At 45.0% G+C, this 21,211-nt stretch overlaps 2 protein-coding genes across 2 annotated transcripts in view; one reads left to right on the forward strand and one right to left on the reverse strand.

Annotated features, from left to right (window-relative positions):
- LMTK2 (lemur tyrosine kinase 2) overlaps positions 1 to 21,211 on the reverse strand; it is a 105,013-nt gene that overhangs the window by 20,037 nt on the left and 63,765 nt on the right. The window contains exons 7-8 of the mRNA XM_006859754.1: positions 12,415 to 12,548; positions 429 to 513 (exon numbers count right to left, since the gene is read on the reverse strand). Coding sequence (XP_006859816.1) covers positions 429 to 513; positions 12,415 to 12,548 — 219 coding nt within the window. The remainder of the gene's footprint in view (positions 1 to 428; positions 514 to 12,414; positions 12,549 to 21,211) is intronic.
- Positions 14,870 to 15,040, forward strand: LOC102840291 (cytochrome b-c1 complex subunit 10-like). The gene has a single exon (XM_006859753.1). It carries the CDS (start codon positions 14,870 to 14,872, stop codon positions 15,038 to 15,040), a length of 171 nt encoding a protein of 56 aa, XP_006859815.1.

Below are 21,211 nucleotides of genomic sequence, written 5' to 3' on the forward strand. Positions count from 1 at the left end.
TGTTGTTGTTGTTGGGGTAAGGGGAGATATATTCATGACAGAGTTTGAAAGCCTAAACCTCAAGCTTACTGAATTTGAGCTGAAATTTTACTAAATACATACTGGAGTGATCCTTATGTATATACAGGTAGTAAGTAACAAGGGACTGCCCACATGCTCTGCCAGAGTCCACTGGTCACACTGTGCAGACATAGCTTTTGAGACAAATCATTTGAGAAGCTGCTGCAAAACCCCAGGCACACAGCCAATGGAATGACAAAGGGCACACTAGAAAACAGCGCTGCCATTCGAGCGCCGGGAACAGAAGGCACCACAACCCAGAGTCCTGCCCTTCTCTTCCCAACATGCAGTGGTGTTTCCACATGACAACACTAGGACCACAAGGCTGAGTCAGACAGAGGAGGTCAAACTTCATACCCTTGGCTTACCTTGTATCTGCTGAATCCGATGCCGTAGTCTCCCACTTTGACATTTAAGTCAGAGGTAAGGAAACAATTCCGCAGCGCTAAGTCACTGAAAGCAGGAGGAGGAGAGTGAGCATTAAGAACAAGGGAAATCAACAGGCAGAAGACATTCCACAACACGGGCACAGATAGAGGCTTTGTCTAGTGGTCAGTATACTCCATCCCTTGCTTTATAATGAAGGTTTTAAAAGACTTTCTCATGGGAAAAGTACCGTGTAGTGTGGCGCCGCAGGTTAATGCACCAGATTGCAAAGCCGTTTGAGGCAGTTCAAGCTCACCAGCTGCTCCTCGAAAGCCCTATACAAGGTCGCTATGGGACGGAACCGACTTGACAGCACTTCACAACAACAACCATACTCTTGTTTTCGGAAATAATGCCACGTGCGAGAGTCTGTCTGTAGCAACGTGCCTTACTTTAAGACTCTAATTGTTAAGTGCTGTTGATTCAGTTGACTCACAGCAACCCTAGATAGGGTTTCCAGGGAGTGGCAGGTGGTTTTGAGCCCATGACCTTGTGGTCAGCAGTCCAGTGTTTATCCTACAGCGCCATACCAGAACTCCACGAGTCTAGTAGTAAGTCTGTTTATAATAACATGAATAGTTACAACTTTAAGCACCCAAAACTAATCTACATCACTAAAAATGTTTATAGTTCCTCCATCCCTTTTCTAAGACAGAGTCCTGGTGTGGTGCTGGGGGTTAATGCGCTAGACTGCAAAGGTGGTTTGAACGGAAAGGTTGGTGGTTCAGGCTAACCAGCCGCTCCCTCCAGAACCCTCCAGAGTCGCTATGGGTCAGAACAGACGCGACAGTACTTCACAGCAACCGCTTTTCTAAAACAGATAAATATTATGATCTAGATCTTTTCCACATTACTCTCACATCTTCTAAATCCCACCTTTCTACAAGGGGGGGGGAGCATAATTTCAAAACTGACTATTGTTGTTGTTAAATGCCACTGAGTTGGTTCTGACCCATAGTGACCCTGTATAGGGTTTCTGAGGAGCAGCTGGTGAGCTTGAACTGCCAAAGCAGTTCAAATGGCTTTGCAGTCTGGCGCATTAACCCACAGCACCACACCAGGACTCCTCAAAACTGACTGGTGGTGGTGATTATGTGCCGTGGAGTGGGTTCCGACTCATAGCGACCCTGTACAAGGTTTCCGAGGCTGTAAATCTTTACGGGAGCAGAAAGCCTCATCTTTCTCCCGTGGGACGGCTGGTAGTTTCGAACTGCTGACCCTCCGGTTCGCAGCCTGATTGGTAACTGCTATGCTACCAGAGCTCCTTCAAAACTGACTAGAGGAAACTAATTTTCAAAAATATGTAATCCCAAAATAAATGCTACTTTTTCTAAAGGAACTTACTATAATATAGGCACCAGATTAAATTTTTTGGATTTGTGGTTTAGTCTTTAGCATCTCTTCAACCATCAATAAAAAAGAGCCACTGAATTAAAATAGCAAAGTGCTAACGATTTATCATCTTAACCCATATAAGAGACCAAAAATTACATTTCCCTAGCCTCAAATTTAAAATATTTGTCTTCACATGGTGTTCGTGATGGTATGCCGTGGAGTTGGTTCTGACTCACAGCGACCTTGCATAGGGTTTCCGAGGCTGTAAATCTTTACAGGAGCAGAAAGCCCCATCTTTTTCCCTTGGAACGGCTGGTAATTTCGAACTGCTGACCTTGAGGTTAGCAGCCTGATTCGTATTCCACCATCCTACCAGAGCTCCTCTTCACATAACCGAAGTCCAAAACCTTAAACTGATAATTGTATCTGTAACATCCAACATATTTGTGGTCTGAAGTAATGAAAAGAATGGTAATACTAGCTAGCACTGACAAAATGCTTTATAATGAGGGACCTCTATTTTATAGACAAGAAGATTAAGGCAGAAGAGTTTAAGTGGTAGGTTTTTCCAAGTCTCAACATCCTAAATGTTATGAATATTTAAATACAACCTCTCTAGGAGCAGGACACACCATCAACCCCATTCACAGATAAGAAAACAGAGGCAAAAAGAAACTGAAGTGATGCTGTGAGGGTCACAAAGCTGGCGAGCTCCTGGTTCAGGAGTCCTTTTTAGGCATTAGCTATCAGCAACAGCTTTGGAAACCCTATACAGGGTCGCTATGAGTCGGAACCGACTCCACGGCACACAGCCACCACCACCATCAATCAGCAACTCTGTGACAAGGGATGATGGAGAGTGGCAGCAAACTTAGTCCTGCACACGGCTCGTCCCTGCTCCCTGCGTTTATGAGGATGCTACTCATGGTGTCTTCAGGCCGGTGCAGGTGTCTTGGTGAAATCCTGGGGCACCCCAACTCCACTGTGACCAACTACCAGAAGTGGTCCCTTCGGGAAGGAGGGAAGAAGTAGTCTGCCACCAAGGGCAGAAAACTGACAATGCTTCAAGTCAGGCGCTGTGACTGAGGCAGTGTGGTGGGTTCTGTCAACAGTAGTGAGCACCATTCACAAGCATTAATAGGGTCTCTGTCAACCTCTGTAAGGCCAGACTGAGCCACTCCTGAGCCCCAGGGCCGCCTCAGAGCACCTAGCACCTTCCACATGGGCCCAGCTAAGCCTGCGTCTCCCTCCATCCTCTGCTCGGTGCTCTCTTCACTGAAGTTCAGTGCAGGTCTTCTGAGACATCAACCGTGAAGGTTAGATACAAAGATGGGAAACTATGTGCACGTGGCCTTTGACCCTCAGTATAAACTACACTGATATTCTCAGGGAGGAGGCAGAAAACAATGGCACCAACTGGGGAATGCCTTACAGGCCTGCTCCACACCTCCACCCCATGCAATCCAGTCACCACGTCAATGGGAAATAGGACTGGACCCAGACAGAAAGTCAGTGACAGAGTCTTAGCCCCACTTCGTACATAACTGTGTGACTCTGGACAGGTCACTTGAAGAATCGGAGCCTCAGTTTCATCTCTGTCTCACACACACAATCATAACAAGGAACGTTCCTGTCATGGCCGACTGACAGGGTTTAGAAGAAGAATATGAAAATCAATGTGGAATGTGTGAGACACACATAAGTGCTATGCAGATTCTCATTCAACTCCACACTGGTAAAAATAAATATTCTCTAATACCCAACACACGAAGAGCTACATACACATCAGCATGACACAAAGGCGTAACTTCTTAACAACAGGGGCGGCTCTTGACGTCAATGGCCCGTTTGGGTCAGGAAATGCAAACACATGCCCAGTCTATTTTCCTCTCAAGCTGCAAAACAGGTCTAGTGACGAGGCTGCTGGGCGGCCACCACTCGCTGGCAGCACCCACTGTCCACACAGTTGTCGGCGGCAGAGTGGGGCTCAGGGCCGGTGGGTGGTGCTGATGGGCATAGGGGGAAGTCGGAGGCTCTAGATTCTCAAAGAGCCACCCCTCATTGTTCCAAACTCACTCCAGAATGGGCAATCGCCCTTCTTGTCTTCGGAAGGAAAACAGACCCAAGTGGCTAAGACCATTTCAGAGTGACCTGACCCGTCTAAGTGGGAGCCTAGTCCTTAGTCTTTCCTGTTCTGCACAGGTGGGGTCGTCATGGACTCAACAGGAGCTCACAACAACAATTTAAATCACTTCCCTGGGCTGCACTGAGTAAACCCAAGTTCCTGATAAAAAGCCACCAATAGGAAGCAAAACAGCATCTACTGAATATTCTTCCAAGAGTACGGCAAACACCATCTGAGTTAATCTTTACAACAGTGCTTTGGGGTAAAGATTATCCCATTTTATAGAAGAAGCAGACCTTGGAAGGATCAAGTAACAGAGCATACACTGGTCAGGAGAATGATAACTGAATTATCAACTTCAATTTCAGTCTCTCTGCTCATCACACCATGCTGCCTTTGGCAGCCACCAAGGTTTTTTTTAAAAAAAAACACTACTGGGGTTCAGAAGAGACGCCGCCACTTATCCCGCAAAAATGGGATGGTGTTCAAAGAAGTGCAGTATAAGATTAGATCAACAGGGTTCCGATAAGGTACAAAGAGGCAACTGAGTGTTCTGACAGCTCTCACCCCTGCTAATAAGGTCAGTTCCCCCGAGGAGAACACCACATTTACTCTTATCCAACAAACATGCACCAAGTACCCATTGCACACGAGGCATCTCTGGGCTTTGGATATACAAAGAACACTTGTTGGCATGAAACTCTGCTCAGACCTGGAGGAAAAGGCATTGGGCTAGAATGTGGTCACGACCGGAAGGGCTGATGGCAAAGTATGGGGAGGAAGCTTCAGTGCAGGTTTCATCAGAGCTGGGCAAGAGCTGGCCCCAGGTGGACAGTCAAGCCTCTATGGGTTCTGGCCCATCTGTAAAATCCTGTAAAACTGGACAAAGGCTATAAAGGCAGCAGTCTCCGGGAGCCAGATGACACAACCCAGAGTTCTAGATCCTGGAGAGAAGGAAGCACCCAAGGGAACTCCATATCCTCATCCAGACAGAGCCCAGCTGCCTCCTCCGGCAGTGGGGACAATGATCCAAACGGGAGGCTGTGAACAACTTTTGCAGAAGGGGAGGAGGCAGCAGCTCCGACAGCTGCAATGCACAAGGGTGTAGAGGTATCTGTGTGGCCAGGCCACAAGCTGAAAAGAAGCCCAAGCGTGCAGTGCTGGACGGCACAGATGTTCTGACTGTTCAGCCAACTGGCCATGCAGATGACATCCCCTCAAGGCCTTAAGAAGAGGACTCCTGGCCCAACCCTGACAATGTCTATAACCAGGACCAAGAGAGCTGCCAAGTCAGTGTGTGCCAGCACAGAACTCGGCACAAATGCAGAGCGGCAGCCATGCACTTGTGTTCTGCCATTTGCAGCTACGTGACCCCAAGCCCTCTTAAGATGCTTCTCTCTACCTTTGTTTCCTCACTGAAGCATAGAGAAAATGATCACATCCACAACTCTTGGAGTCCTGGTGTGGCGCTGTGGGCTAATGCGTCAAACTGCAAAGCCGTTTGAACTGCAAGGTTGGCGGTTCAAGCTCACCAGCTGGCTCCTTGGAAATCCTATACAGGGTTGCTATGGGTCAGAATCGACTAGAGCTCACCAGCTGCTCCTTGGAAACCCTATACAGGGTCGCTATGGGTTGGAATTGACTCGACGGCACTTAACAACAGCTCTTAGGCTTGGTGGAGAGATGAAGTATATGCATAAGAAAGCATTCAGTGAATTTTAAACTGTTAGGCTTAAAGGGATTCTTCTCTTGTTTGTGTGCGTATTCACTAGTGACTCCAAAGAAATGTTCAAAAATCATGGAAACAGTTGAATCTCTGGTTTCTGACACTAATTGAAAAGACTATTATTTCGCCATTTGGAATGGTATTTGCTGGGTTTTGGTAAATAGTCTTGATCATATTGACATTGTTTTCTTTCCTTCCTATCACAGATTTGGTGTGGTTTTTTTCCTTTTATGTCTTATTCATGTAATGAATTACGTAAACATAAGGGTCACTACAAGTCGGAACTGACTCCATGGCACATCATGACCAACAACCACCTGCCATAGGACTTCTGGTGTGGCACTGTAGGATCACTACTGGATTGCAAACCACAAGGTAGGCAGTTCAAACCCCACAAAGGGTCGCTATGAGTTGGAATCGACTCAACGGCACTAACAGCACCAACCACTTGCTATAACCTACCCTCCTATTCCCAGAATGAATCTGATTTGCCTTCATCACACATTGCTGAGTGTAATTTGCTAATGTTCACATTTCTATTTATTAATTAGTGTATAATTTTCCTTTTTCACATACCATCTGCTGTTATCGCAGTTATACTGGTCTTCTTAAAATTCAGAAATTTCTTCTTTTTTTTTTTTTTTTTAAACTGTTCGGGAATGGCTTATACTGGAGTAAATAATACATGGGAGTTGTCTGTTCTTTAAAGATTTAGATGGAAGTCAACTGGGAACTGTCTGGACCTAGTGCCACTTTTAACAGAAAGTACTTTAATGACATTTCTAGTTGCTTCTACCTGCCTGATCTGTTAGAATGTTCCACTTCTTTCTGATTTTAAACGACTTTTAAATTGGCTCCTTTCCCGTCACCTCTCCTCATTCTTAATGTGAAAGACATCACGGGAGATACAAAAGAAGACCCAATCCCTGCCTTCAACAAATTTTCCATCTGGAAGCAGTAAATAAAAAACACTCATGGGAGCCATCCTGAGCAAATTCCTATTTGGTTTTCGTGTTACTAAGTAGTGTCTTCTCATTCTAACCTCTCCGAATCCATACTGCCAAAGTGATTCTGAATAAAAGGTAACACTGAGCTGCTTAAAAACATGGTGTAAACGAAATCAGTCAGACACAAAAGGACCTCAACTCACCACTCGGAGCATCAGTGTCCTCCTTTGTCAATGGGGTTAAGAATGGCGCTTGTGTCATGGGCTCACAGAACTGTCCAAAAGGTGAAATAACTCTACACAGAATGCCCTGAAAATGCTCACCCACGTAACAGGGACAAAGGTTCTCTAAATCTCAGCCTCCCTCACAGTAGCCTTTCCTTCTGTTTTCCAGGAATTAGAGCCAACTCATGGGCCACTAACAACAGCAACATCTTCCTCATCTTAGCACTCATCACTGCACACAAGGTCAATGAAAACTTGCTGAATCAATGAATTTCACATGATCTTTACTTTAGTATCAGAACAAAACCAAAACAGTGGGACAATTAAAAACCCTAAATGTGACACAGAGTCCCGTCTCATCTGCTTTATCACCATCTCTTGTTTTTCCTGCCCCTCCTTCCTCCCGCTTGCTACCACACTACACACAATACTAGGAGCTTGAACATCTCACTTAACCCTCACTTGGGTTGTAAGAACTGGGTACTCTCATCCCAGCTTTACTAGTGAAGCACCGGACAGGGCTAGGATAGGAGAGCAGCCATGCGCTCTCCCACGGGCTTCGCATTCAAACCTGCTTCCAAACCCTCAAATCTTTACGTTTTAATCAGAAAATCAAGATGATATTAGAATCGTACTTTACTGATGTATTTTTCATTTAATATCACTATTTGACAAGGAGCTCTGGTAGCATAGTGGATTATGAGTTAAGTTGCTAACCACAAGGTGAGCAGTTCGAATCTATCAACTGCTCCTCAGAAGACCGATGAGGCTTTCTGCTCCCATAAAGATTTACAGCCTTGGAAACCCTATACAGGGTCACTATGATTTGGAACCAATTGCATGGCACATAACCACCACCACTACCACCATGTGACAGGGACTTTGGTTTGACATATACAATCAAATGAATTAAAGCAAAATCATCGCATATGAACATTTTTTTTCTTTATAGACCCATATTTAAAACAATTAGAAGGAATCTTAGAAGATATCATCTAAAGATTACACACAGAGAAATTAAAGAAAACACCTAATAACTCACTGACTAAAAGGGCCATTTAAGCTAAAGCAGCAGCCCAAGATCATTAGCCATCCAGTTTTCTACAATTTCAGGAAAACAACCACGTAAATGACCCCCAGCCCTAAGTGTGTACTGATGAGCCCCTGGGACCTGCAATGCCCACCATCGAGGGATAACAGCAAGTTACAAGGAAGCCGGTTCACTTTGTTAGTGGCGCCCCCGTGTGTGCAGAGTAAAATTGACCCAGACTGTTGTCAAGTCTGCGACCTCTCTGAAGCAGATGACCAGGCTCGACTTCTGAGGTGCCTCTGGGTGGGTCCTAACCACCGACCTTCTGGCTAGCAGTCGAGTGCCTAACCATTTGCATCACTCAGGGGCTCCCAGGCTGACTTTAAAGAGGTTCTTAAACTGTGACCCACAAGGTACACAGTTTCAGCCTACCAGCCGCTCCATGGGAGAAAGATGAGGCTTTCTGCTCCCTCAAGGATTGAAACACATGTCTCAGAAACCCTATACAGGGTCAACACAAGTAGCAACCAACTCGACAGCATTTTAACAACTTCCAAGCACAGCCCTCACTCTAAGAGCTGCCTCATGGCTAGGGCTACACAGGCTCTGGGGCACAGGGACCCTCTTCACTGAGCGTGTGAGGGAGGACCTGCATTTGAGGGGCAGGGTGTCCCACGTTCTTGACCAGCACAGCCCAGTATGGCAAGGAATGACCACACATTGTCAGCCCCTGCTAGTCACATGGCCTTCCCGATTGTCCTATGAACTATCTCACAAAAACATAACTCACTTGGGATGTGGGGATAGGTCTCCTCCTCAAATAGCAATAAAAATACAATTTAATTTAATTTAATTGGGACTGATTTAATGGATTCAATTTCCACACAAAGTCGACATCTGCTGTCCTATTTTTAACCAACAGAGTCCTATGGTTAGCCAGCCAATAAATATTCTAACTTTTAATTTTTAAAAGTGCTAAACAGAATATTCCACACAAGAAAAGAAATTGTACCTCAAGTGGAAATCAAAATATGGTTATTTTTTAAAGCAAAATGATTTTCTCCATGAACCATCCAGCCCTGAGCCCAGAAGAACTAGATGGTGCTCAAGTACCACTACCAACAATAGACGGGCCCTGAAAGAATGGGAGAAAAATATGGAATAGAACCTCAAATTGCCCTGCAAAAAAACAGAACACCCACACAAAACAAAAACACACATACTGAGAGGGACTCGAGTCTACTGTCCTGAGGTATTCTTCAAACCTTGAACCAAAACTAACCCCTGAGGTGGTCACTTGTAGCTAAATAAAAAAATGGCTCAAGAAATAGTGAAAATAACTAGTCAGAATTGTGTTCCTTTTAATAGTCACCTGTACACACCAAATAGTCAACCTTTACTTTGAAAACGAGTTGAGACTGTAAGTAAGGGAGCAGGGAAGCTAGACAAATGTAATGGAACTGGAAGGGAAGGAATGAGACCATTACCATGTTGTAACTAACGTCACTCAACAATCTGGGTAGAGACCACTGAAGGGGAGGCTAAACCACAAACCTTTATGGAAAACACAGACAAATGTTACTAAGACAAACAAACACCACATTGTTTGGGGCATTTTCTTTAACTTATTCTGAAACCAGGTAGATATCAGGCAGCAGTCGTCTGTATTTTACAAAAATTTAACAATAAAGATTCAAAACCAAAATGCAAGCTCTCTCCGTTCTAAAATAAATTAATCTAGGCTGCACTGGTGAGTTCTATCAAACATTCAGGGAAAAGCTGTCACCAATTCTATCCAAATTATTCCAGAAAATAGAGGACGGAAATCTTCCTAATACATTTTATGAAGCAAGCATAACCCACACACCAAAACCAGGGAAGGATATCACTAAGAAAGAAAATTATAGACCAATATTCCTCATGAACATAGATGCCAAAACTCTCAATAAAATAATCTGAACTCAACTAGAGGAAGATAAAAAAAATCCGATAAAGGAAACAATTATAAATTGCTACAATTTAATGAACTGGACCTATAATTATGGATGCAGTAGCTCAAAATACCAACTGAGAGGGAAGGAGTCTTCACATCAAGTTATCAATCCTATCCCCTCTGTATACAGGGTTGATAGGGACGGGCAACTTAGACATTGGCTACCTAAAATGGGAGGGACTATAAAGGCATGATGGAGCTCTGGAAGAGTAGTGGTTACAAATCGGGCTGCGAACCTCAAGATCGGCAGTTCAAAATTACCAGCTGTTCCGCGGGAGAAAAATGATGCTTTCTGCTCCCATAAAGATATACAGCCTCAGAAACCCTGTACAGGGTCACTATGAGTCAGAACCAACTCCATGGCACATAACACAACATAAAGGCATGAAGTGACTGGCTTACAAGTTTTCAAGAGGGAGTTTAGATTCAGAGTATGCAGGGAAAGGCAGAATCCCCACTAAATAGTTTTCATCTTGTCTGATGAGTCTGATGAAAGGAGATGGGGGATAAGATTCTTATGATTCAATAGTAATTGTTATCATGAGAAATTGTGATTGTCAAAACTGTAAGAGATAGAATTTTGTACCATAAAGGGAGGAGTTATTAATCTTAAAGGAGCTCTGATAGCGTAGTGGTTACAAGTCAGGCTGCTGACCTCAAAGTCATCAGCTGGAAACCACTAGCCATTCCATGGGAGAAAAATGAGACTTTCTGCTCCAGTAAAGATTTACAGCCTTGAAAACCCTGTACAGGATTCGCTATGAGTTGGAACCAACTCCATGGCACACTACCACCACCACCACCAGTTAATCTTACAGTCCAGGAACAGAGGACCCTAGGACCATCAAGGAAGAAGAGCATAAGCAGAATGTGGGACTCTATCCAGAGAAGCAGCAACACTAGAGATGGAGGCAGAGATGAGGACATGGAGAGAGGGAGCAGCTGAGGTCTCTAGACTCATGGAAAGAGACAGGTTGTGTGCTGGTGGCCAGGAGGCAGGCTTGCAGAATGTGCCCTTTGGTTGTTTAAATGATTATATATTCCTGAGTACTTCTGTGTACATCACCTCCCACAACCCCCCCCGCCCCCCAAAAAAAAAAAACCCAGAGGGAATAGAAGCAAATTCTGTTGAATGCACGGAGGGGATTGTAATCACTGCAATGAAACGAAATACCACAGGATGAGTGTAAAACCGATATTATCTCATGTAAATTATCACTCAATTTACAATAAAAACTTTAAAATTAAGTAAAATAAATCGATCATTATAGTTTTATACAGAGAATTCTGTCCTGGCCCTTAAGAAACCCACATTTAAAAAATAGCACGTTACCAAAATGATTTACTGAAAGTCAAACAAGATACAGATATATAAGAAAATATGTCTTCCCTCACCCTGAAGTAAGCCGAGAGTCTGCCAGTATTCTTCTATGCCCGTCCACTCTCTCACACATGCGCACAGAGCCAGCTGTCTTCTCGTGTTTATATAAAAGAGAGCCATGCTATATTCTCTGACTTTATACTAACAGATCCTACTCCAGAGACATCCCTTCAGTCAACACACACAGCTGGGCCTGTCCAGTACAGAGAACCAAAGCACGACGACACTTTCAACATACAGCTGCACTTACAGGCTGGAGAATAAGCAGAAACTTCCTTCTCAGACAACAAGTCACCAGCTCCAGCAGAATGTTGTAAGGAAGAACATCACCACTGAGGATACAAACACACATGGGGCTCCCAACCACGTGTGGCCGTTCAAGTGGGCCCTGAAACCTGGGCAGTCATTGCTGACCTGTCACCTCACCACCTCCGCACGTGCAGATCTCTTCAGCTCAGACCCCTCAACATTGTCTGCTTTGAGGGGGGACCCCTGGCTGAAGCCAACCCTTAGATTAGCCAGAAACCAACGCAAGGACCTTACGGGAAAAAATGGTGTAATGCCAATCAGACACCCGCTCCCACTCTCAGGATCCTAGACTGGCAATGGACGTATGTACACTGTGAAGCCCAACAGTCAGGACCAGAACCCTAAAATCCCCCAAAATACTCACTGCCGTCAGGTCTGCCTGACTCCAAGTGACCCTGCAGGACAAAGCAGAACTGTCCCAAAGGGTTACCAAGACTGTAAATCTTTACAGAAACAGACACTTCCTTCACTGGAGTGGCTGGTAGGTTTGAACCGCCAACCTTTTGGTTAGCAGCCAAGCATTTTAACCAGGGTGCCTCCAGAGGCCTAAAGCAGGCATTAAAAGGACGTAAGAGCATCCTGAAGAATGTCAGCGATGTTGCTGAATCCTACATGTGAAAGCTGTTGGGATAATGCTTTGTTAGGTCTAGTTTCTCAATAACAAAATGAATTTTTTTGAGCACCAAGAGAGCTGTCAGGAGATAGGCGGAGCTCTGAGGAACACACAAGGTTTGAAATTCTGGAATTGACTTCTACCTTGGGCCAGGGAGCACTGTATTGACACTGGACTCCCTTCTGGTTGAGAGGTCCAGGACAGCTATGCTTTGTACACTGAGACTCCACCCACCCTCTGCTGACCTGTGCAGGAAGTGCAGCTTGTGCATGGCAGCCAGCCCTGCTGCGATCTCACATGCCATCCTCTGCAGCAGCATGGTCTGCGAGTCCCCTCGCACGTGCTCTTGCTCGTTGCGCAGGTACGCTTTCAGATCGCCCTGCAAAAAGGAATGCATTTTAGTTTCAAATGCAGACTGTACAGGCAAATGGAGCAATCAAACCTATGGCTGTCAACACTAATCATTATTAGAAATTACTTACATTGGAACACTAAGTTTCCAGTCACAAGGAACGATCCCAGCTAAAGGTCTCACAGCTGTAGAATACTACCTTCTCAGGGCCATTCTAACAAGACCACACATGAGTTTATCTTTATTACAGAAACACAGGTCAAAGGAAACAGAAAAGAAAAAGATCACATTGTAATGCTGCATATTGTAAGTCAGCCAGGCTCATGGCGACCCCGTGTGTTACAGACTAGAACTGCCCCATACAGCTTTCTTGTGTCGGTGGTGGTGTTAAGTGCCATCAAGCTAGTTCTGATTCACAGACCCAGTTTAGTCTTTCCGAGGAACAGTTGGTAGGTTTGAACTGCTGGCTGTAAGGTTAGCAGTCCAGTGCTTACCCTATAGTGCCACACCAGAACTTGTGTAGCGGTGTAGAAATCTCTAGGCAACTTAGAGTGAGAGCTGTGGAGTATCAGAGTAGCAGTGCCATCAGCCCTGCCTTGAAGGGCTGCAGGAGACACGGTCGGTAACCGTTACATCGCAGAGGCCCCGTGCAGCACCCCCAAAGTATTGATGAGCATAGGTGGGACAACAGGGTGAGAGACAAGCAGGATGAAATGAGGGAAAATAGGAGGGAAAAGAACACTCGGTACTGGTGACAACGCTCAGGTCTTTGACCCCTGTAGGAAAGAACATTCTGGAAAGAGTTACAAAGTTAGCAAGCCTATTTGAAGGGTGGCAGTATAAGCAGGAATAGGAGTAACTTGCATTTAGACACATCCAAGGAGTCCTGGTATGACACACTGTAAGATAAGCACTGGACTGCTAACCACAAGGCCAGTGGCTCAAACCCACCAGGAACTCCATGGCACTTAACCACAACACTATGTATCAAACCCACTGCTGTAGAGCTGATTCCAACTCACAGCAACCCCATGGGGCAAGGTCTCCCGTCTTTACAAGAGCAGACTGCCAAGTCTGGCTCTCACGGAGTCACTGGAAGCCACAAACTTGGAGCAAGCAGCCAAACTCTCAGCCATTTGCACCACCAGGGCCAGATCTCCAGCACTGTGACAAATGACGTGGTGGGTGTTTCACATTTGTTACTTCAAAGAATTCTCACAACTGGAGCGGTCTGACAGCCAAGGGATGAAGGCCGAGGGCGAGGAAACTGCCACACGTCTAAGACACGGCAGCGCCAAGCATCTACTTTTTCATTTACAAATTTGTCACGAGTGAGTTGAATGAGTATGCAATTTATCTTACTAAGGAGCAGAAGACAACTTACAGAAAGCCTACCCCCTCAGTATGCAGATGCTTCCAAAGTGCACAGATGCTGCTCTGCTGGGCAGGCAGCAACATTCCGGCGGCCCCTCCGTGCCACCCAACCAACATCACTGAGCTCTTCAAGGTTCTTTCTAAGCTTGGTGAACTCTTTCCTGGAACAACAGCTACTCCAGAAGAAATGAACACCTTTTATTTTTCCCCTTTAAAAAATACATGCCTTTCTTTATATTTCCTCAACTGCCATTCAACACTTTCCAGACAAAGAACTTGTATCCAAAATAAATAAAGGACTATTAAGATTCACAACAAGAAGGCAAACAACCCAATTACAAGATGAACCAAAGATAGGCACAGAAACCTCACCAGAGAAAACAGAAGCCAAATGACCATATGAAAAGATAAGTTTAACATCACAGGTGATTACAAAACTACAAATAAAAGCAACAAGGAGATATAGCTAGACACTTGTTGTTAAGTGCCTTTGAGTCGATTCTGACCCATAGCAACCCTGTATAGGGTTTCCAAGGAGCAGTTGGTGACCTTGAACCACCAACCTTGCAGTTGAAATGACTTTGCAGTCTGACGCATTAGCCCACAGTGCCATACCAGGACTCTAGACATGTCTTGGAAAGGCTAAAATCCAGAGAACACTGACACTACCAACTGTTGTAAGGATGTGGAGCAACAGGAAGTCACTGCTGATGGGGATGCAGAATGCTGTAGCCAATCAGAAAGACAGTCGGGCAGTTTCCTACGGGCAGTTTCCTACAAAGCTACTCAAGTGTGCTCCTCCTAGGTGCTTACCCAAAGGTGATGACAACACAAGCCCACATGAAAACCTGCCTACATATGTCTATAAGCAGCTTTATCCATAATTGTCACACACACACAAAATAGAAACAACCCGATTTGCGTTCGGGTCGGGCCAGCCCAGGGTGACCCTGAGGCTACGGGACTGTGCCGCGATGCTGACTAGGTTCCCGGGCCCGCGCTACCGGGAGCTGGCCAAGAACTGGATGCCCACTGTGGCCATGCGGGGCACCGTGGGTGCTGTGGGCCTGGTATGGGCCACCGACTGGAGGCTGATCCTGGACTGGGTATCCTACATCAGCGGCAAATTTAAGAAGGACGATTGACGAGTCTGCCCTTCGCTGCGGCTGCCCGTGGTATCTGGTGGCGAGACCTCCTCCATCCCAGCACCTACATGTCTGGATCAACTAAAGCCCTGAGGACGCACATCGAGGGAAACCCACATCAGGAAACATCATTTCAGACTTTTTATGTTTCTGAGAATGGCTTAGATGTATTGATGCCCTCAGCATTAAACCACACTCTGAAAAAAAATAGAAACAACCCAAAAATGAGAATAGGTGAGTAGATGAGCTAAGCCCAGTGTATCCATACAATGGAATATGATTCTGCAATTTAAGAAAAGCTATCAAAATACATAAGACTATAAGTGGAAGCCTGAACCATATCCAGATCTCCAGAGACGGAAAATTCCCACTTGAAAGGACAAGCAGACCAACCTGGAGTGGCTAGAAGAACAGAAGATACTTCTTGAAAGAAAGGCCTACAGGAAAAATATAAAACAACATAGGCAGACCAACTGTTACTACAAGAACAAACAACATGCTTGCCCAGGAAACATCAAGGCAAGTGGTCGGGTCCCCTCAGTGCAAACCCCCTTCCAAGACTAAGACTCAATGGGAAGACACGCTGTGATTGGTGACCACGCTCGACACCAATAAGGGAAAGTGTGGGAAAAACAGCAATAAAGCAGTGAGCTAACCCCTACAATGTTCAATAGACTTCTGTGAACCCGGGTGAAGACCTGGTTGGCCAGCAGTGTGACAAGACCTGGGGACTCTTGGGCCCAGAGTCAGTGACATAGCCACAGAGGACTAGAGTGGAGAGTGAAGCGTCCAGCTGATAAGAAGAGAGGGCATAAGAACACCCACACTTGCAGATAACACCCACTTATCCTGGCTTCAGTGACAGGATGATCAGAGCTCAACCAGAAGTAAAAAGAAGAGGAAAAAAAAAAAAAAGTATTCTCATACAATTTGATGAACTTGACCTACACCTATGGAAGCAGTAGCTCCAAGGAGGGAACAAGTCCTTACAGCAAGAATCATTCCCACCCCCTCCACACACAGAGTAGACAGGGATGGGCAACTTGGACATTGGCTACCCAAAATGGGGGGCAGAGGGCTACAAAGGCAAGAAGTGACTGGCTTACAAGCTTTCAAGAGGGAACCTAGATCCAGAGGGCCTGGAGGAAGGTAGAATCTCCAGTGAGTAGTATTCAATCTGACTAGGCGGGGCTGATGCAATGAAATGCAGACGGGTCTCTTGTGATACATAGTGAATAATTGTCATCAGGACTGATTGTGAGGGTAGGAAATGTAAAGGTAGATGTTTTATAGCAAGGAGGGGAGTGATTAACTTTTCAGTCTAGGAGAGGAGGTCCCTAGGATCATCAAGAGAGAAGAGCAGAGAGCGGGACCCTACCTAGAGAAACAATGATGCCTGAAATGGAGCCAGAGATGATGACGTGGAGCAATGGAGCAGCTGGAGACTTTAGATCCAGAGAGGGAGAGCGACTGTGTGCTGAAGACCTGGGGGTACAGGGAAAGGATTGCAAGGAGGAGATTGTAACCATGACAATGAGACGATACACGATAGAATGTAAGACTAATATTCTCCCATGTAAACTATCACATAATTCACAATAAAACATATAAGATGAAAAAAAAAAGCTATCAAGCCATGAAAAGGCACAGAACATTAAATCCATGTTGATAAGTGAAAGGAGCCAGTCTGAAAAGGGCTACACGCTGCAGGATTCCAAGTATACAACACCTCGACAAAGGTCAAAGTAGAGACAGTAAAAAGATCCGCTGGGGGCTCAAGGGGTGGGGGGCAGGACTGAATAGGTGAAACATAGGGCCTTTTTGTCATTGCTGTTGTTTCCAGCTCACAGCGACCCCATGTACAAACAGAATGAAACACTGCCCTATCCTGCGTCATCCTCACACAATTGTTGCTAGGTTTGAACACACTGTTACAGCCACTGTGTCAATTCATCTTATTGGGGGTTTTTCCTTTTTTTTTTTTCCACCAAACCTCTTATTTTCCAAGCATGATGATATTCTCCAGCGACTGGTTCCTTCTGATAACATGTCCAATGTATGATAGCAACCTCACTGTGCTCACTTCTAAGAATTACTCTGGGCATTTTTAGGGCAGAGAAGCTATTCTGTAAGATACTGCAATGGTGGGCACATGACATAATGCATTTGTCCACACCCATGCACGGGGACAACACAAAAAGTCAACCATGGGCTAACCACATACTGCGTCATCAGTTGTAACAAATGTACTGAGGGAACACAAGGCAATAAGAAAGGAAACTGAGTGGTGGGGAGGGATTATATGGGAGCTCTCTGTGCATTCTATGCAATTTTTCTTTAAACCTAAAAATACTCTTTTAAAAGTTTATGAAAAGAAGAATAGACCCTCTCTCACACATATTCCCCTCCCTGCCATGAGAGTTAGAGGAATAAAGATCATTTCAATGACAATTAACTCAGAACAATTCCAGCAAAAAACTCCCTGTCTAATTCATAAGATAGCCCATATAGACAGCAAATATGAAAACAGATTCACCTGCCTAACCTCTTTACAGGAGGGGGACAGAGTGGTTAACGTGCTCAGTGGCAAACCAAAAGGTTGGTTGTTTGACGCCGCCAACTGCTCTGTGGGAAAAAGATGTGACAGCTTGCTGCCACAAAGCTCGACAGTCTGGAAAACCCAGCTCTGCCCCACAGAGTTTGAGTTGGAATCAACTCTACAGCAGCAGGTTTGGGTTTGCTTTCTCTTTTTTCTTTTTATGATTTATGGCAAATCTATCTAAGGAAAAATTACTCTCACTTCGAGTCTGATTACGTTGTGCTGTCTCTCTGGCCAGTAGTTGATGTTGGCAAATAGTGGAGTCTCGTTACAAGTGATGTTATAGTTATTTTCAATATTATCTGAAGTATATTCATTACCACTCACTGTTCTTACAATATCTCCTCTCGGCAACACCCCACTCCCCAGGCTGCACTAGAAGGGAAAATGTAATAGAGAGAAAAGAGTTTTAAGGAAGAATGTTTAAGTTGAGATTGTTTCTAGCTTGGGTACAAAATTAAAGGGCTCCCTCTATTGGGAAAGGCAGAGCCAGTAGAATCCAGGGGGGGGAACCCCACTGCCATCTAGTAGCTTCTGATTCAGAGAGATCTATAAGAGAGAGAAGCACCTGTAAAGTCTCAAGACTTTACAGGAGTTAGCAGCTCATCTTCCACCCGCAGAGCAGCTGGTAGGCTCGAACTGCCATTTTTTCAGTTAGCTGTCCAACATTTATCCCACGGCACCACCAGTGCTCCTAATCCACGCAAAACTATCTTTAATTTGAAAATTAACACCAAAGAAGACTGCAGAACCTAGTGGCTAGTTCTCCTGGATAAGACCTGTGATGTACTGGAGGACTCTGGGTTAGTTCTATGTTCTAGACGAGTCTTCAGAGCTCTGCTGAGAATTTTGAGAATTATGGCTAAAGGTCTTCAGGGACTTTACAGCTTTCTAGAACAAAAAAACAAACAAGAAAGCAAACCCACTGCTGTTGAGTTGATGTTGGCTACCCACAGCCCCCCAGGACAGAGTAGAACTGCCTCATAGGGTGTCCATGTCTCACCTTTCTCCCTCAAAGTAGCTAGTGGCTTTCAAGCCACCGACCTTCTGTTTGCCAATTAGCACTTTAACCACTGTGCCATCAGCACTCCCTTTTCTAAGACCAGAAGGAAGTAATTCAGTGTTCGTGAACATCTATCTACAAAGAAAAATCAGTGTGTTTTAGGTGTACTAGAGTCAGTTCCAAATCATAGCAACCCCATGTACCAGCCTCACCATATTTGCTGGTTAGGCCCACTATTGCAGCTACAAACAAAACAAAAAAAAATTTTTTTACATTAAACCTGTATTAAAAATGGATTCATTCTATTAAAAGCTGATACAGATTAAAATATCTTTAGTATGTGGACAGGACTTTGGTCCAGTATTTATTGAAAAACAAAACAAAAGTAACAACTCACCAAGAACATCAATATACACAAAAATAAAAAATCTTATTTCTAAGTTTTAAAAAACTCCTGAAAAGGACCCACAACAAAAATGCACAACACAAGGTGGCAGCAAAGTGCTGTCCCCACAACTCAGCATCAGAATAAGGAATCTGGAAGGAGTTCCTGAGGGATGTGCTGAAATTCCAATTCTGAGTCAAGAGGACTCAGAGAACAGAGAATCAATGCTGATTCAGTGTAAAAAGAGCACTAAGCAGCTTCATTACAGAAATACTGCAGTCTAAGGGGATGCCTCGGGGTAAAATTGACCGTTTTTCAAAGCCTCTAATGAAGGAGTTAACGGTTGACTTAGGTGGACACCTCCCCACCACCCACCTGATGAAATGAAACATACACTCTACAGCTTCTTCTAACCAGAGGGGTTTCTCCCAAAAGCTCTCTTCAGATTGTGTCTTTTTGATCTATGGATGTTCAGAATACTCACCCAGCTCCATCTGCACCCTGTATATCACCTTATGCTAAATTATGGGCTGTTCAGGGCTACCCTGGTACCTTTCTGACTACAGTCTCCTCATGATTCCATCTCTTCTCTCTGCTCGGATGCTCAAACACTACTCAGGAAAATCACAGAAAAATCAAAAAGGTCTTCCTCTGACTCCACATCCAGATTTTCTCTTCAAGTCCTGCCTGTGGACAGCTTCCACCTCGACTGCAACTCACAGGATGAGGGAGAGCTGCCTTCCTGCCAAACCAGAGTCACAACAAAGTGATGACCCCCTTCCTTCCTTCTTCCAACACATTCCTCGCCTGGTTTCTGGAGCAACAGACCCGCAAGCCTTGTCTTCTCTGATGGCCACTGCCCTCCTCTTCTGACTTCCTTCCCACACTGCCCAGGGTGACGTACCATGGGGGGGGGGAGAGGGTTGCGATGGTCACTCACTTCTCAGGGGGGTCTTCTCCAGCCCATGGCTTCACCAAACCTCTCTCAGACAAAGGTCTCTGGTCCAAAGCCCTCCATATCCAGAGCTCCAGACTCATCCGTCCAATGACTGACTGGGCATCGATCCCTGTGTGACTGAGTGGCATCACCATTTCCCACGCTCTCCATCTAAGAAGTCATTCATTTGTTTTTTCTTTTGGTGAAAGTACACACCATTTCCAACCATCTCTACAAGAGCAATCACCCCTGTGATTAGTCTTCAGTCATGCTACCATTCTCACTCTTCTTTTCCAGACGCCCATCACCATCATCTTAAACTCACTGCCCCTAAGCTGCCCATCCAACCTTTCAGTTGTGGTTGTCCATTTGTTCATATGTATATAATTCCTTAAAAGAGCACAACACTCAAAGCACACATACTTTACTAATTATGATAAAGTGTTTGTTGTTATTGTTGTCCAAGTAAAGATTTCATGGGATAGTTTTGGCTTAGGATTTAAAGTTTAAATATTACCTCAGGATAGTTTTCAGGGTCTGTCCAGCCTAGCTGGCTTCAAAAAGTCTGGACTCCATTGAGAATGTGGAGTTCTGGTCTATATCCACTCCCAGCCCCTTCTGATCAGGATCTGTCCATAGGCTCTTCAATCAAAACATTCAATAATGGTAGCTGGGTACCACCCAGTTCTTCTGGTCTGGTACGTATCGGATTTTCTCTTCTGATTTCTGACTCGCCAGAAGTCATTCTTGAGGTCTCACTGTCTCTATACCCCCACATCCAATGCATCACTGAGTCCTGGATCTATTTTCAAACTAATTTCAGAATCAGACGACCTTTTCCTGACTCCACTGTTGTCACCCTGGTCCAAGCTGGTAGCCCTTTAAGTGGCCTCCCTGCTTCCACCCCGGGCAGACAAAAGAAGTCTTTAGAACATAAGTGAAATTACGGCGCACCACTCTTTAACATCACCCTTTGGTTCCTGTATGTTAGGTTACGGTTTATCCTGTATGTTGTCTGTCGCCCTCTAGAAAATAAGCTGCACAGGGGCAGGACTCTGTCTAGTCCTCTATTGTGTCCCCAGACCTGGACTGGTGCTGGGCACACGGCACAAGTTTAACAAACATTCGCTTCTTGAGTTTTTTTCACTTTATTTGATTTTATTTTTTTTTGGGGGGGGGAGGGGGTTGCTGTTGTTGTTGTTATGTGCCGTGGAGTCGGTTCCGACTCATAGCAACCCTGTACAGGG

This window comes from Chrysochloris asiatica, unplaced genomic scaffold (genome assembly GCF_000296735.1).
Source record: "Chrysochloris asiatica unplaced genomic scaffold, ChrAsi1.0 scaffold00034, whole genome shotgun sequence".
In the NCBI taxonomy this organism is placed as follows: domain Eukaryota; kingdom Metazoa; phylum Chordata; class Mammalia; order Afrosoricida; family Chrysochloridae; genus Chrysochloris; species Chrysochloris asiatica.